At 37.7% G+C, this 19180-nt stretch overlaps 1 protein-coding gene across 1 annotated transcript in view; it reads right to left on the bottom strand.

Moving 5' to 3' along the window:
* The window catches only part of DGKI (diacylglycerol kinase iota), a 428692-nt gene that overhangs the window by 136812 nt on the left and 272700 nt on the right, over positions 1–19180 (bottom strand). Inside the window, 1 exon segment of the mRNA XM_038559441.1 lies at positions 15087–15149. Coding sequence (XP_038415369.1) covers positions 15087–15149 — 63 coding nt within the window.

Raw genomic sequence — 19180 nt, 5'->3', positions numbered from 1 at the left:
CCACTTGTAATTAGATACCACCTACAGATTTAAATCTCCTGAGAGTTTCCTGCCCTAATAGTTGCTGAATTGGCAACTAGGGATGACAACTTCTCAGAAAACTTTATAGGAGTTTCAGACCTTAGGTCCCCAATTATACTCTTTTTATGTTGTTTTATGTTTAAAGAGTATAGGAGCTGGACAAATATCATGATGAAAGGCAAAGGAAGCAAATACCCCTGGGAAATCTAGAGGGATGGAATTAAAGGTAGAGGGTGCATGCATTTTTGTAGAATCCTGCAAATTCTAACTGCTGAATGAAGAACAGTTAAGAACAGTTGGAATGGGAACAGGAACTCAAGGTTAGTCTTTCATCACACCAGGCAAGAATCATTTCTGCCTCATGAGATAAGTCTACTTGATAGAGGTGTCCTGGCTATTAAAAATGACTAAAAATTCTATCATAAAATACTAATATGGGCTACTTATAATAGCAGAGCCTGCAGTGGCTTGGAGAATTCTTTTGCTGCTCTGATTGTACAGAGGTCCATTAATTAGCTCCAGTGGAATAAGGAAGGAAACCCTGGGCCTGAACCAATGAGATATAACAGAATAATGTTACTCTCAAGACATCCAAATGGCTTTAGATATCATGTGCTCAGAAAGAAAGACATTTTTTTTCTCCAGGTTTCAATTTCTATGTATCAAACAAAAGGAAAACCAAGCATTCATTTGCTATTTAAATGCTAAAATCTTCCTTTGGGTTTGCAATCACAAGCTGTTGTAATATCCTGTTCTTCTTTGTAAATGATAAAGAAACTGTCTTTCTTTTGGAAGAGAGTATAGAGCAAGTGTTGGGATTTGTGTAGTTTAAAAAGTGTCCTTCTAGGGCACCTGGGTGGCTCAGTCAGTTATGTGTCCTACTCCTGATTTCGGCTCAGGTCATGATCTCGGTGTCATAAGATGGATCCCTGGGTTAGGCTCCATGCTCAGCGAAAAGCTACTGGAGATTCTCTCCCCCTTCTTCTGACCCCCATCCAATAAATAAATAAATCTTTAAAAATAAATAAATAAAAATTAAAAGTGTTCTTTTACAAAAGAAAATACTGTAGCCCTTCACACATATCATAAAGGAGTAAATTAGGCCAGAATTATTAGCATATTTGCTCACCTTATAGAAACCCTATACACTTTGATGAATCAAGTGGTGATATTTGATTGAGAGTAATATTTATTTAAAAAAAAAAACCCTAGAGGGGCACGGTGTCTCAGTTGGTCAAGTGTCTACGGTTGGCTCAGGTCATGACCTCAGGGTCCTGGGATAGAGCCCCACATTGGACTCCCTGCTCTACCAGAGAGTCTGCTTCTCCTTCTCTCTGCCCAGGCTCTCTCTCTGTCTCTCTAAAATAAATAAATAAATAAATAAATAAATAAATAAATAAATAAATAAATAAATAAATTTTTAAAAATAAATATCTTTTTTTTAATAAAAACCTACAGTACATGTCATCTAAAAATGTTTAACACTTATTTCATCTCTGATACTATAGGAAAAATTGAGAATTTTTTAAAGTAAAAATAACCAACAAAGCAGAAGCCAAAAATGTGTAAGACAATAATGGTGTAAAGATAAACATGGCCATCTTAATAAGGTAGAGAAATGCAACCTCACTTAATTTGAGAAAGGATTGAACATATTACCAGATGTGCTCCTACTGGAAACTATAGGGCAAAGGAAATAGCTCTGCACCCCTAGGAAACAAGCTCAGTAAGAAGAAGATTCCATATTTGGTTTACATCAAGGAAATAAAAAAGTACGTATTGGCCTAACAGTAAACGGCATTACATAAGAAACACTTCCTTAAATGGTTTCAGCTTTCTATATAAAACATTTTAAGAAAGGACACATATACTTTCTTAAAATCTAGGTATTCAGAAAATTTGTGAAACCATTACTCATATTAAATAATTAGTATTTTACCATGTTACATTTGACTCATGTTCCCCTCCAGGTTGACAATGGCTTGCAAGATCTGGAATACTCAGTGGTGCTGCATCTGGCCCTAGGGAGGAGAGGACACCACTTGTTTCCTATTCATCCACCTATAGCTGGGGGAAAGCTACGTCCTCCACTCATAGCACAGATAGGCTCCCACCAGCTCATGCTTCCTCGTCAGAGATCCATGAACAAATCAGAGTCCCCAAACCTGACTCCTCTTTCCAAGTCAGTAAATGTAGCCAATTAGGTAGAAACTGTTATTGCCACTCTCTAAACCCTAATCTAATGACCAAGGGAATCTTTTTATATCATTCTTTTGTTGGTGTCAAAAAATGGAAAGAACAAAGACACCTTCATAGAACAGTACTTGCAAAAATCATATAATTCTTTTTTTTAAGATTTTATTTATTCACTCATGAGAGACACACAGAGAGAGAGAGAGAGAGAGAGAGAGAGAGAGAGAGGCAGAAACACAGGCAGAGGGAGAAGCAGGCTCCATGCAGGGAGCCCAATGTGGGACTCGATCCCAGGTCTCCAGGATCACACCCTGGACCGAAGGCAGATGCTGAACTACCCGGGCTGCCCCAAATCATATAATTCTATCATTACAACTACTAATCAACAAAAATTTAAAAACAAATGCAAAATTTGATAGTAAACTTGAGGAAAAAAAAGTTCCTTAAGATATACTTTTAGTGGTAGACTAATAAATTGCTTGGATGGTCAAGAGCAAACACAAATTAGTCAAAATACTAACTAGTTACCAAAACTAAAAAGAAAATAATGGAGGAGAGAAGGAAAACAATGGGTTCTGCTGAGAATGCCATGATAGAATATGAATATAAATCAGGGTACTTTTGCTTAGGTACATTTCCCTTTCTCATTTCTCTTACCGTATTACAGAGCAAGCCTCTACCAAAGGCAGTATTTTAACATTTCATAAGCCAAGAACCTCTCATCAAGGAAACATTTAATTGTTTTACTTTGCCTGAGCAACAAAATATCATCAGACCAAAAGATTTATGTCCCAATTAGAGACATAAATCACCTCTCCTGAGAGCCAAAGGAGAGGCTACATGATAAAGAAAAAGTACAATTCTCTCTAATACAAAGCTGAAAACTTCGGCCTTTTGTTCCATTTATAATCCTTCCAACATCACTTTCATTTCAGTCAAATATCTGAGCTCCAACTTTGGAACTTGCTGAATTCATTTTTAGAATTTCATTTTCTAACACAAAATGTGATGAGTTCTGGGGATTAATTAAGTGTAGCATCAACAAGGATTTTCTCTTTCTGCCTTTAACCATGTACTTCCTTTTCATTTCCTGTAAGTGTTTCAGGGCATTATGACAGATCGGGAAGCTAAACCACATTGGTATAATTAAATTAAAATTCTACAAATAAAGTGTGCACTGCAGCTTATTACTACCTCAGCAAAGCAATCCAAACTAACAACCTGTTGGAATGCTCCAAACAAACATCTAGATTTCTTTGTTACTGATATATTCCTCTGACTTATGATGGAATATGGTATCAGTTATCATTGTAATACTGGAGTAAATCTGCAATGCTTCTCTTTTCTCTCTGAATGCAGCAAATCCATTAATAACACTGCAGATTGTGGTTTATCTAAGATAAAAATAACTACTTTCCAGAAGGGTTTTTTTTTTCCTACATAGAGAGTCCATTTGTAAATAGATCTTTTGTTCACAAACACTAGCAAAATTACTCCCTTCCCTTTGCATTTATAGTCTGTATTTCTTTTTTTTAATAATAAATTTATTTTTTATTGGTGTTCAATTTCTATTGTTGCTTTTATTACAGTAATACCTTAGAAATTCATACATGAATAAAAATTTAAAGTTCATTTTGTTTGACCACCTTATTTTATAGAAATAGGATTTGGGTCCAGAGAGGTCAACAACAACCCTACTGCACCCAAATACCAAGAGTCTGCTATAAATAAAAGAGCAATATTCTTTAGCCTTTCTTATACCTTTTAATAAAAAAGATTTTAAAGAATTAAACCATTAATACAAGTCACATACTCAAAGTTCAGTCTTCACACAGTTGGTGATAGGAAAAGAAACAAAACTAAAATTCAGTCCAATTTATCTAGTATGAGGCTGGATTGTGTCATCACCTCCCCTCCCTTGTCCCCCCCCCCCCCCAATTCATATGCTCTTAACTCCAGTACCTCAGAATGTAAGTGTATTTAAAGATAGGATCTTTAAGGAGGAATGGAGTTAAAATGAAGTCATATGGGTGGACCCTAATCCAATTGGCCTGGTGTCCTTATAAAAAGAGATTAGGACAGACACACACACACAGAGGGAAGACCACCTGCAGACACAGGAAAACAACTACCAACTATAAGTCAAGGAGAGAGGACTCAGGAGAAACCAACCCTGTCAACCCCTTGATCTCAGACCTCTAGCCTTCAGGCTGTGAGGAAATATATTTCTGTTGTTTGAACCACTCAGTCTGTGGTAGTTTGTTACAGCAGCCCAAGCAAACTACACAAATACCTACTACAGAGAATCACTACATTTTATTTTCATCCTACAACTACTGATTATGAAAAGATCACACAAAGAGAAGAATGAGAGGCGTCTGATTTTTCATTTTCCAAAATTCCTACCTGGCTTGGAAATCTAATCTCTGCTGGTTTGATGTCACTGTTTAGGATATTCAGACCTTAATTTCTACTTCTCCTAAAAGTCAAGGTACATAGAATAATCATATAAATAATACATATTTGTATTGTGTTTATTGAACTAATTTATTTCCAAAGTCATTTTTTATTTGGAATTCTTAAAATTTATTTTGATTAAATAAACAAAGAAATTAATAAATTTTCCTCCTCCTTTGTCTTGCCCAGTGGGCCTGGTGCACACACTGTACCTGAACCCTTCTACAAACTCTCCCCATGGCTCTGAAGCTGATTTGTGCAATCACCTCCTCAGGCCCTACACCTCAAGCCAACACCTGGGTATATATTCCCTTCAGTTCTGAAGTGACCTTTTACTTTATAAGAAGTGCTGACTCGTAAGTGTAAGACTGTTTCTACACCTACGCAGACATGAATAATTCATCTCCAAAAATAAATTTTAAAAGCAACAAGATACAATTTTAAATGTTGAGGGAGTCCTAAATGTATTATGCCTTACATAACTGTACCAGAGGCTGCCATCTGTGTTTACCTTTGCTAAGAGAAGAACATAGGCCTCATTCGTCCACCATAGTCGTGGGCATGACCCTTCCTGAGGTGCCATGTTCACAGACCAAACACCATTACTAACAGTTCTACAAGACTCTCCGGGTTCTTTAGCTGTACTAGAACTTATTTTTAATTGGGGCTTGTCATTCTGACATTTTTCTTATAATAACACTGGAGCTGCAAGCCTATAATACTAAGGAGTCACACATTTGAAACACGCAAAACTGAATTCTAAGTTAATATTTCCAAGTTTTCTTTAAAAAGGAAGAAGTTAACATAGTGTGACTGAATAAAATGCATAAATCATATACACAAAAATAAACACGCACACACAGGAAAATGATCAGAAGTTATATCAACAGTGGCATTTAGGGTCTTAAATGCCCTCTCCACAGCAGAAAACTTTACCACTTCCTGGCATATACTCTTAGTTAGGTTCTTAATATTTCTTTTTCTCAATCTTGTCATTGATGTAATGGGAATAATGACAATTGCTACCACAGTTATCAAGACATTAAATTTGATCACAAGTCAAGGTGCTTATTAGCATAATACCAGACACACATTACCTTTCTAGCTAAATGAAAAAAATCCACTTGGGTTCTTACTGACAGCAAGGAGAAATATCAATTAAATGTACTAAGGTAGTATGGGGCCTAGCCTCCCTGACCAGTTTTAGGATAAAGGATGACCCTGTCATGTCCCAGGGTAAGTCTTGCCTACCTCAAGTCTTAGATCCCTTTGGGGCAGACCTTCATATAGTCAAGGGTGATGCCCTGGATTTTACCATAACAGAACTTTGGAGATGATAGAAATCCAGGGGAACAACTGCATTTCTATTTTAATATTTGAAAAAATGAAATGCAAAGAGATTAACACTGGTCAATGTCAGACAAACAAAAGCAGAGCTCCCCTGAATATTCAAAATGGCAAGATGTTACAGGGCAGTGCTACTGAATAAGGAGGAAGACACTCCAGTTAGAGACCTCCTGTGTCTGTTCCTAATGTCCCTCTTCTGACCATCTGAGTGGGAATAAAAGTGCAAGTGGAGTGAGGAAATTCTTGGGGGAACATTGCGGAGCACAGGAAATAAAACCACTATCATCTAAGCTGCAGCCTGGGCTCAAGTTTGAAAAGCAGTATGAGATGAAGCTCAAGTAACTCTTACTTTTCCTTGGAATTCTCAATTTGGCTTATCTGTTTTACACAACCAGGAGAGAGGATACCACTGGCAGAAAGGACACCAAATATTTTGACATTATGAAAGTTCAAGAAACCGGACAATAGAATGCAAAATCACCAGGAAGATAACCCAGAAAATGTGAGAGTGGGATTAAGAGAAAAGAAAGAAGATGGATTAGCAGTTTCCTCTGCTCAGTGGTTCAGAGAACAAATAGTTTTGTATTCCAGAAAGCCTGAAGCTAACTCTAATGCCTCCCTATCTCACTCTGAGATGCAGTAAATGACATTTTTTTTTCTGTTCTGTGGATGTAGCAATTCTCTCCTGTCCTTTTTAAAATATGAACTTTAATTTTTCTCCCTTTATAGAAGTAATGCGTGTTCACTAAAATCATTCAGAAAATAACAGAAAGCCTCTAAAATACTACCCATGATCCTGTCACTCAGAGATAATAATCACTCTAAGATCCAATAACAGTGAAAGCCTTAACAATAAATATATTCATAATTTCTTGAATGCTTAGGCACTTTTGTTATCCTCACAATTGATTTTGAGATCTAGAAACTCTGACCTAAAAATTGTAATCTGTGAATCAGAATCAGGACAGATTTCCACCCCAGACATGAAGCACTCTTCTGGAGGCTCAAGTGGTGCAGGAGTGCTTTTTATCCTGAGGTTCTCAAGAAGGTTTCTGTGTTATCCACCTTTAGCTTTATTCATTCTCAGGCAAAGTATATCTGATAGATCTTCTGGGCTACTTTAGAGGTAACCCTCACAGTTTGCAGAAATGTACGTGTAAGTTTCTACTTTGGCAATGTTTTTACTACTCCCAGACAGTGTAGTTTGTAGTAAAGTGGAGTTTATAGAAAGAAAAAAGGGAAAAGAGAAAGGGTCTGAATAAAGCACATCAAGTCTTATTTTCTAACTATAGGGCCAATATTAAATAAATGGAATAAACAGACTCTTTACACCACATTAGACAAATTCATAAAAATGTTAACAAAAAATTTAATGTCACTAGTTGGAGAATAGACTTTTAGAAAGCACTTCAAAGATCAACTAGTTCACTTTGCCGGCCGGCATGCAAATGTTAAACTACCTATGACCAGTTTGTGTTTTCTTCAGTCATGAAGACTGGAGACTCTTGGCTTTATCCGAGTAGTTTCCCAACAATAAAATTCTTAAACTCAACCCAAAACAGAACCTGTCTAAAAAAAGACATCAAAAATATTTCTCTTTCTCTTACTAAAACTCCCCCTCTTCTTGGAACAAAAATCAATTTACTTTCATCTTTTACCATGAAGACTTCATTTATTGAAACCACTTTTAGAATGCTGAATCATATTCAGCTTGTAGTCAAACATGACAATTTTTGCTTTTTCATGGATCTGTGTCCAACTCTGCCTTCCCCAAGGTAACAAGCAAATCCACACAACTTAGCAGTGGGAAATATCTTGTTTATGTTTAAATTGTACCTGTTGTGCAAAATGGCATATTATGTTTTACATATGTTGATTGTAGTTCAAGAAATATAGTAGTTTCTCTGCAGATTTGTTTTGCGGAGTTTAGCTATGGTACAGTGGTAGAGAAGGGGATACAGTAATATAGCACTCTGCTTTTAGAAAGCAGTAGAGAATTCTAGTTCTGAGTAAGGTAAGTAAACATACACCATTCTTTCTCTATAAATGCAGTTATAAATCTGGACAGGATTCATAAAGCAGCTATTTGAGAACTCTGGAAAGTAAATGACAACAGCAGATTAGAGAAGATCAGAATATAAAATCCCATCAAATGGTGGTGAACTCTCCCTTCCTTTTCCTGCCAATAAACTTGGTGTGGACTCCAGGCAGCACAAAGCCTGAAATGAACATCAAATGTAGGTAGAGAAAGCTCCAAGAAAGACCTTGAGCTCTGGCTTCAGGAAAAGAAAGGGGCTCTGAATGCTCAGAAAAATTTATATATATTCTCTCCTTACCATTTTCTTACACCTCAGCATTCACCCTGGCAGCAGCATTGATAAGGTGCTTAAAATTATAATGGAAGAGAGCTTTCCTCTCTGATAAAAGGAGCAGGAATCCCAAGAGGATGGGATAAATCAACATTGCTTTTATTCATCCTCTTTCACTGCTTAGTCCTGCACATGAACAAAGTTGCAGGAAGTATTCAGTAGAGCAAGATAACTAAAACCTTAACTTTCTGGCTGGAAGACCAAAAAAAAGGAGACTTAGAGAATAGCAAAGTACTGGGATCACGCCCTCCGCCAAAGGCAGGCACTCAACCATTGAGCCATCCAGGCATCCCAGTTTCTTGGCAAATTCTAAAAAACATTAGAGGGCAGCCTGGGTGGCTCAGCGGTTTGGCACCACCTTCAGCCCAGAGTGTGATCCTGGAGTCCGGGGATCGAGTCCCACGTCGGGCTCCCTGCACGGAGCCTGCTTCTCCCTCTGCCTGTGTCTCTGCCTCTCTCTCTCTATCTTCCATGAATGAATGAATGAATGAATGAATAAATAAATCTATCTTTAAAAAAATTTAAATTAGATTAAAAAACATTTAGAGGACAAATAATTCCTAGTCCCCTAATCTTTTTCAGATGTCCTAATAAAGGACTTTAACAAATAAATCTACAACTAACAATCATACTTTATGGTGAAAAAAAATGGAATGATTTCCCCCTAATATTAGAAGCAGAGCAAGGATATCCACTGCAATCACTTTTATTCAGCATCGTACTAGAAATTCTAGCTAGTGCAATAAGGGAACAAGAGAAAAAAATGAAAAGCATATGGATTGGGAAGAAAGAAAACCACTCCTATTCACAGATGACAAGTGTGACCATGTAAAAAATCCCAAGGATGCAACCAAACTTCTAGAACTAAAAAGTGACTTCTCATAAGACCATAGGACACAAGGTCAACACATGAAAATCCATTGTAGTTTTATATACCGGTAACCAAAATGTAAAACCAACACATATCTAACACAGGCACATACCTAACAAAATATGTACAAGATCTCTATGTTGAAAACTACAAAACAATGATGCACAAAATAAACAAATGGAGATACAATACAGTATTCATGGACTGGAAGTCTCATCAGAGTAAAGATGTCTACATTCCCCAAACTGATCTACAGACTCAACACAGTTCCAAAGTTCTAGTAGAATTTTTGGAGATACAGTAAAGTTTATTTTAAAATTTATGTGTAGGACACCTGGGTGGCTCAGTGGTTGAGCATCTGCCTTTGTCCCAGGTTGTGATCGGGAGTCCTGGGATCGAGTCCCAATGTCGGGCTCCCCGCAGAGAGCCTGTTTCTCCCTCTGCCTATGTCTCTGCCTCTCTCTGTGCCTCTCATGAATAAATAAATAAAATCTTAAAAGATAAATTTTATATGGAAAAGTAAAGGGACTTGAGTAGCCAAGACAATTTTTAAAATATGGAATAAAGTGGAAAAATAACACAATTAGATTTTAAGACTTACATAAAAGTCCAATAACCAGAATAACATGACATTGACAAAGACACAAATAGATCAATGAAAAAGAACAGAAAGTGCAGAAATCAATGTCTATCCATCCTTATATATCCATAGCCTCCATATATACATCCAATTGATTTTTGATAAAGATGTAAAGGCAATTCAATAGGAAAAATCAGTCTTTCTAACAAATGGTGCTGCAACTATTGAACATCTATACACAAAGTGAAATAAAACATTAGCCAAAAGCTCACATCTTATACAAAAATTAACTCAAATCATAGAACTGAATGCAAAATGTAAAAAAAACAAAACTATATAACCACTAGAAGAAAGCAAAGGCGAAAATATTTTATTACCTGATATTAAACCAAAAATTCTTAGATATAACACCAAACACACATACACACACATATATATATAGGAAAATTTGATAAGTTGGATTGTGTAAAGAGAAAGAGAAGAAAAGATACATGCTGAGGGGAAAACATTTGCAAAACACATCTCTAACAAAGGACTTGGATCCAGAATATATGACTCTCAAAACTCAAGAGGAAAAGAACAAATAGCCCAATTAAAAAATATGCAAAAAGGGATGCCTGGGTGGCTCAGAGGTTGAGCATCTGCCTTTGGCACAGGGTGTGATCCCAGGGTCCTGGGATCAAGTCCTGCATCGGGCTCCCTGCATGGAGCCTGCTTCTCCCTCTGCCTGTGTCTCTGCTTCTCTGTGTTTGTGTGTGTGTGTGTCTCATGAATAAATAGATAAAATCTTTAAAAAAATGCAAAAGACTTGAGCAAATGCTTTATCGAGTAGTATATAATGGATGGCAAATAATGAAAAGACACTCATTAGAATGATTAAATGATTAAAATCTTAAAGTGCTGGCAATACCAAGTGCTGGCAGGGATGTGGAGCAACTGAAACTCCCTCTCTCCTACTGCTGGTAGAAATGCAAAATTTGCACTCTAGAAAATAGTTTGTCGATTTCTTATGAAGTTAAACATACACTTACCGTATGACCCAGGAATTCCCTTCCTAGGTGTTTAACCTAGAGAAATGTAAATTTATATTTACACAAAACTTGTTCATCGACGTTACAGCAGCACTATTCATAACTGCCTAGAACTGAAAATGAACCAGATGTCCTTCAACAAGTAAATGGATAAATAAATGGAAGCATCCATCCATATAGTAGAATACTACTCAGCACTACTCAGCAATAAAAAGGAACACGTGACTGATACATGCAACAACTGATAAATCTTGAAGACATTACACTGAAAGAAGTCAAGTGCAAAGGGTTACATATTGTATGATTCCATTTATGTGGCAATCTCAAAAATATAAAACTATAGTGATTGGTGGTTGCCAGAGTTTGGAAGGAGAGATGCAGGAATTAGGCAGATTTCTGTTGGTAGTAGAGCAGTTCTGTATCTTGATTAGGGTGCTGGTTTTATGAATCTATACCTGCCTTAAAATCCCAACTGTATACCAAAAAAGTCCATTTTTGTATGTTAATTTTAAATACTAAAAGAAAATAAAAAATAAAAACAGGGATGCCTGAGTGGCTCAGCAGTTGAGCGCCTGCCTTTGGCTCGGGATGTGATTGCAGGGTCCTGGATCGAGTCCCATGTCAGTCTCCCACAGGGAGCCTGCTTTTCCCTCTGCCTGTGTGTCTGCCTCTCTCTGTGTCTCTCGTGAATAAATAAATAAAACCTTTAAAACAAATAAATAAGTAAATAATAAAAAATAAAAACAAATGTAATAAATACATAGTCATTTACATGGAAAAACAACCAGAATATGTACATGGATGCTTATCAGATGGCATTGTCATTTTATTATAAGCAACAAACTATGTCTATCCCTGGAATGTTGATTTCTATAAGACAAAAACCTTAGCTTTATAATCTTGGTATCTCCAGTATCCCACAGAACCCCTGGTATTTAAAGAAGGCACTCAATACTTTTTGAAAGATAAAAAATTGACGAAAATTAAGTATAAATGGTTTACATTATTTCATTTTGGTGGAGAACAGATACAAAATGGAATTTAATAAGCAGTTAGTGAAGGATAAAAGTTCTAGAAAGATAACTTACAATTACATACCTTTGTGCTATTTTTGGCTGAACAGGAGCTGGTAGTTGGAATATTTAGCATAAATATTCATGAATTTATAAAATTTATAACATTCATGAATTTATAAAATTCAGTGTGCATATGTGTCCCTCAGCGAGGACTTTACTATGAAGTCACTTAATTATAAGAAATTTTTAAATTGAGGTATTGCTCAATAATTCATTAAGCTACATGCATGAGATTTGTGGTAAAATTCTCCATTTGTTTTGTTTTGTTCTACTGCATAAAGCACTAAATACTTTTGAATAAAACTCAGGATTCATACATGATCATATGTGATCAAAAATAAAATTTCAGGGTTCTTTGTAAAAAGGTGAAATTTTCCACATGCACAGATATTAATAGTATGTTCCAATTCCTAATTACACTGCTACTACTATAAACTGCTCAAAAAAAAAAGTTTTTAGAAAGCTAAAGAGAAAGACCATGTGCGTCGCTTTAGAAACCCAACATTTACCATCAAACAGTAGAAAGGGAGGCTTCTCTCCAGAAAAGATCATAGAAGAGTTTTTCTGAGCAGAGAATGGCTGACCAAGGGTCAAAAAAAAAAACCCAAATCAGACAACCTTAGTTCAAAATACTGGGGTCTTCACTTTCATGAGGACCAAAGCAACATCAATGCATATATTAAGTGCTGCTGAAAATAGCAAATAGCAGCATGAGAGTGGGTCAAAACTGTTAACCAATGACATAATATATAAAGACAATATCTGTTCTAGGGTTTTTCTCCAGGCTCCTTGACAGTGTTTTCTTATGTTTTTTTTTAAAATAGTCTAATTTAATAAAGCTTATTTCATTAATACTTTAGAGACATATAAATATAAAATCTATAATATATAATATTTACTATATCATATATAGATATAAAATATTTTAGATCAACATTCAAGTTTAAAGTGGCCACACCTAGGTGTTTCCCTGTTACACCTTATCACAATATTGACAGTTTATCTTACTGTAGTATGCACACATGGAATCAATATAAAAGAGTCTCCTTTAAATTTTACAACCTAACACTTAAAACACAACCCAAACTTAAACTGTGATAGAAATGGGACAGATTCCACATGCATCTCTACTATTGATATTCTCAATTCTTTGAAATCTATCTATTAGCCCCTGAAAATTACTGAAAGCTACTCCTTGGACTCCTATTTATTAAAGAGGCTTTTTGTAGAATGTAGGATTTACACCAGAATAACCTCTAATTGAAAGTTAAATATTATTTTACTATTGATTTTCTCAACACTCAATTTTTTTAAATTAATTTTTTTAACATTTGATTGATTGATTGATTGAAGAGAGAGAGAGAGAGAGAGAGAGAGCACAAGGGCAGAAGGGCAAGGACACTCCCCGCTGAGCAGGGAGCCTGATGTGAGGCTCAATCCTAGAATCCTGGGATCATGACCTGAGCTGAAGGTTGATGCTTAACCAACTGAGCCACCAAGTGCCCTTGACTACTCAGTGTTAAGTTCCATGAAGGCAGATCTCTGTTGTGCTCACCTCTAGATTTCAAGGACAAAATGGTGGACACAGAACAACTACAAAGTAATGTTTTTGAAAAACAAAGAATGAATAAATGCATATCTATAAGACTAGGACTGAAAGTAGGATTATATGATTAAATTTTAGGGATCATTTTGGCATATTCCTAGATGACAGATACTGTACAGTTCAATGACATGTGTATTCTTTCACTCATTCATTCTGCCAACCAACGACTCTGTTTGGTTTCAGAATATTTTGGGTTAAGTTCTGTGTTCAGGGCCAGGGACACAAAAATTCCTAAGAAGATATGGTCAAGGATCTCAAGTAGCCTAAGTCTAGTGCACGACACATACACATATAGACCTAATGTAATTAATACCAGCCTATTAAACCTTGAGAACTATAATAAATATATCAATAGTGAGCTCTAGTAAGAACATAATTAATACAACAAGAATCAACAAAGAATTCCTTGAAAAGCCAATGATTCAACTAGGACTTAGAAAGACATAGATGAAAGGTGGCAAAACTGTAAATTGTTAAAGGTGTGAACTTTGAAGCCAACCATGTGAGTTTGCACCCCAGTCTACCACTTGCTGGCTGTGTGATCTGAGCAAGTTACTTAACCTCTTTGTGCATCAGATTCACCACAATACCATGGATAGGGGAGTAACTAGTTAAGTAGTTAATGTAAAGCACCTGTGACAGTACCTGAACCAGAACAAAAGCTAAGTATTTGTAAGATGAAGAAAGAGCAAGACAGATGTGACAACCTAAAAAGTTGCAAAATGCTTAAAAAAAAAAATCACATTTTTTTTCCACCAGAGAAAAAATAAAAGCATAGAATACATTAAGTATAAATTATGAACCCTGGGTGAAGTGTGTTTTGCTAACTCAGAGCCAGTTTTTTCAGTCATTGATCTTTTATTACAATCCATGGATTCTCCACCCCCAATAATGCCCAGATGCATCTGCATTCACTCAGAACTCCACACGTGGGAGCCCCAGGTGGTGCAGCAGTTTAGCGCCTGCCTTTGGCCCAGGGCGCGATCCTGGAGACCCGGAATCGAATCCCATGTCGGGCTCCCGGTGCATGGAGCCTGCTTCTCCCTCTGCCTATGTCTCTGCCTCTCTCTCTCTCTCTCTCTCTCTCTGTGACTATCATAAATAAAAAAAAAAAAAAAAAAACTTCACACGTAATTTTCGGAGTGGGTTCACAAATCAAGGATGGTAGGCACTCCTTCAACATCATCCCTGAGCTGCAGATAACAGAATGGTCTATGGCTGTTACAAACTTTCCAGAAGAACCAACAGCTTAGCATGGAATTTTATACAACCCCATGTAATTATGGGCCTTAAAGTAGTTAGCCAAAAATTTAAACCTGAAGCCTGAGAGCACTGAGACAAACAGGACACAAAGGACTGGACAGCTCCTTCTCAAATCACAGAGGGGTAAAGAAGGCAACCAGGGCTGGCAGGTCCTTGTCTGAGAAGCAGACGTGGGTGGGCAAAGGAGCAGGTAGGTGGTCCCCACCCCCCCACCCCCAGGAGGACATGAGGTTGCTGGCCAAAATGTAGAAATGGAGCGGCTTTGTACTCACGTGGTGAAGGAGCCAGGGGGAGCCGAGACTCTCCGCAGGTCGCCAGCGGACACCTGGTGCATACTAGAGGCAGCAGGGAATGAGCAGCGAAGACAGTCAGCACAACAGCGTGGACAGACAGGGAGCAAGCCAGGGGAGAGAAAGAGAGACATACACAGTTTAAACAGAAATTAAATGAGTGCATCACCACACAGTGAATGAAAAGAAAAGGAAAATCCAGCCAGCCACGGACATAATCCAAAAAGCCGGTGATTGCGATGAAGCCAACAGGACACACGGCAAGGGCCGACTCTCAGGTGAGCCACGGAGCGGACCGGAGCATGGGGCAGGGCGCGGGCAGGTGCGGCAGCAGTGCGGACACTGGGCAGGGCTACAGGTGGGAGGCATCGGCGTGCTCCTCTCTCGCTCCAGGTCATTTGGCACATCCAAGGAGAGGATGCGCACACACATGCATACAGGCACACACGCACTAGAGAGGGGTAGGCTAGCACAGTAAACTCATCTTTGAGGAAAGTCCAGGTAAACTTAATCCTTTAACATAGTCCTCCTAACTCCAGAGCTCTGGAGGAAATTTGTGTCAAAAGACAACCATCGTGGAAAGATGGCTCAACAAAACCTTTGAAGATTCTGAAGGTAATACCAAGAAAGCCTAACTTCATCACAGTGATGCTGTAATTCCACTCATACTCTTGGTAGAAGAGGGAAGCCATAGACTTCTCTATTTTCTCTCTTCTTTTATAAAGAACCTTCAGTAGCTATTACAAAAGATGAAACATAAAATTTAAAAAACTAATTCCAAAATTTGTTGTCACATTTACATAATAGTTCTCTTCACTCTCTCAGACCATTTGAAGAGCTTTTCTGTAACTGTAGTAGGCACAGCAGCCCCATTCCTCTTTTCTGCTGGGTATGTAAGTCCTTACACATAGTCACCTATGAATCAACTCCTTGTTTTCCTCAAAGGACTATCATTTACAACCAATAATGCTTCTGAGCAGCCAAGATGATGGAATCCAATTAACCGAGTTGCCCAATTCAAAGTTTGCCAACTAAAAATCTTGCCCCTGAATATTATGATCGCCTTTCACAGTGTAGTCTGAATTACCAGTGAACTCAGGATTTCAGCTTGCTTAAGATCTCCCCAACGGCCTGAGAAATTTTATATTTCTGATCTCTCTCAAAGGTGCTGTTCAAATAGGGTAATCAAATTTACCTGGGTACCATGTTACTAATATATAAATATGAACCTAGATAATTTCCTCTATTTCTTTTTGGGGGGTGATATTTTTTAGATCTATGTTATTTTGAATACGATCTCAGAGAAATGTATCTGATCCATGAGCAACCCACTTATTCAATACATAATCATGTCTTAGACATACTGGTAGACACTGAGGACCCTAAGAGGAATCTCTAAGCATGGAAGAGAGACACGTAAATTAAGAACTATATTATTCTTGATAAATGGTGTGATGAACATAACCTAGAACACTAACAGGAATAGATAGATTAGGGCTAATGGCTAGAAGTAGAAGTAGATAGATTAGGGAAAGTGATATTTCAATGGAGTCTTAAACTTGAGCAAGAGTTAACAGACAAAAAGGCTGGAAGAGCGACAGAAGTGCAAAAGTATGAGGATGCACAAGGCAGTCCACTGCCCCAGAATAGCAATGATTTCTGGAGTGAAAGATGAGGATGATGGAGGCAATGATCAAAAGGTCCACAAAGCTAAGGAATATAAGTTTGACCTTTCTAGAAAGATCCTTGTAATTAGTCTATTGGAAAAAGCATTGTGTGAAGGGCAGTGACACTGGAAGCAAGGAATCATGAGCATAGTTTAGTGATGCTGTGGTGAGGTAACTTATATGGCCTTTGAACAGAGGCTGTAACACTAGCAGAGGGGGTAGATGTTGTGAGTTAAAAACATGGGAAATAGGGGTGGCTGGGTGGGTCAGTGGTTGAGTGTCTGACTCTTGGGTTCAATTTGGGTCATCATCTCAGGGTCGTGGGATCAAACCCCATATCTTGTGATATGGGGTGCACACTCAGTGGGAGGTCTGCTTGAAGATTCTCTCCCTCTGCCCCTCCCCTGCCTTCTAAAATAAATAAATAAACCTTTGCCAAAAGAAAAAAGAAAAAAAAAAAAGAGAGATGTGGGAAATAAATAGAAGGTAGACCACATGGGGTGTGTAACAGCGCAGGTAACTGCAAGGACTCCATGGCAAGGATGGGCAAGGATGTGGTGAATGGGCAGATGGTTCCATATAGACAAATATGAATGAAAAGGGCTCATTGGCTGATGAGCAGGGAAGGAAAGAGAGCAGAATTAACAAGCCCATTTTCAGCCTGCAGTCTGAGGTTGCTATCCAGGTAAAGATGTCACCTGAGATATCTGGGTATGAGTCTCTGGCTTTTAGAAAGAATATCTGGATAGAAAACACAGATGTGAGATTTATTCACTTATCTGTCATAGGTGAAATCTGGAGTACAGATGTGATCTCCTAGAGAAAGGCGAACCTGTGAGGAACACCATTGCTCAAGTGGAAAAGGAAGCCAGTTGTTTAGGGAATCACAGTACTTATTTCTCAAATATTCCAAGTTAACTCGCTACACCCAGCCCAATCCTTATCAGCTACAGAGGTTTCTAAATGAATTCTCCAGACATTTGAAGCCAGTTCTCTTTCTTCTAAAAGAAGACAGGCAAAAGGAACAGAAGTAACAATCTTAGAAAACAGGAAGGAAGGAAAGAAGGAAGGAAGGAAGGAGAAAAAAATAGAGGAAAACAGGGAAGGAAGGATGGAAATAAAGAAATATCTTTCAATTATCTCTCTGCCTTAGCTGCAAAAGTGAACTTGGCACAACCATGGCCAAAACAGAAAAGCCTAGGGGACATAGAAGGTTTTAGAAACTTGTAGGAAGGACTTAATGACCAGGCAATCCTCAAACTGAAAACTCCACCTGGAAATCCAGTGGAAGAAGTCAGATTTCAAAACAAGGATTTCTAGTAGAAAGAAAGAAGAAATCTAATTGCAAAGGGTGAACAAGAGCAGTGAGGGAGAGCAATTGAGGTTTAGTGAACAAGCATGACAAGATAACTAGGTGTTTGGTTTTCCTTTGAAAATGTGCTATCTGTATTGATTTTCTAAAAAATGTAGTGTTTTTATAGTTATTCATCATATATAATAATAAATATCTTTGTTAAGTTTTGCAGGTGTCCTTTTTTGAACTGAAAAGCATGTTATTGTGGTTCACAGAGGTTTCCTGAGGCCAGAGGCTGCTTAGGTGGATGCACCACTGCCCCCTGGTGGGAAGGAACAATTTTTGAGTTGAGGCTGTTTCTCGAACACCCTGCAGCTAAATCTATGCGGTCACATCATCTGTCATACGTAGTCTAAGTACGAAAAGAAAACAACCATTTGTATTTGTTTTTATATGTGAAGAAAGCCCAGATGAATTAACAATATGGTTGCTGAGCAAATACAAATTCTTTCTCAGTTCAAGGGCAAGAGCTGTTTGAAACTTAAGCACCTAGAAACAATTCTGTGTCTAATAAGGTTATTAAATATAGCACCGCCAGGCATGAGGATGAGAAGTCTTTACCTGTAGATATTAAGAACTTTTAGTTTTATTATAGCTTCTTAACTATCTACAAGTGACTCAAAACAACCTGAGCTGCCATATGACCTCCAAGATGGCTTTTCATTTACTATTTCAGAGCTTTCTCCCCAACCACTCGTTCATGGATTAACGCTAACATTTCTTGAGAGGATATGGTCAACCATATACTGTTGTTGGCATCCTACCTTTTTAACATATAAATGTTAACATATAAATGTTGCCAGTTGTATATTCAGCCTAAGAGAAGCTAAAGGCAAAGAGAAAAGAAAACCCTTGGGAAGGAGCTAGGAGTTTCACTAGCTACAAAATGTAAACAAAATAAAGAATACAATTGAATGAGCTGTCTGGATAATGGTCTGGGGAAAGTGCTAAGTGACTCTGATGTCCACAGTGACTTTGAGAAAGGAGGAAGCAGAGGAGAGAGGATCTCTCACACCAGCTCAGACTTAGAAGCAGATGCCAAAAAATGCAAACAC

Source organism: Canis lupus, chromosome 16 (assembly GCF_011100685.1).
Source record: "Canis lupus familiaris isolate Mischka breed German Shepherd chromosome 16, alternate assembly UU_Cfam_GSD_1.0, whole genome shotgun sequence".
Lineage (NCBI taxonomy): Eukaryota > Metazoa > Chordata > Mammalia > Carnivora > Canidae > Canis > Canis lupus.
The sequence above is the reverse complement of the archived record's forward strand: the minus strand, read 5'-3'. Positions and strand labels throughout refer to the sequence as shown.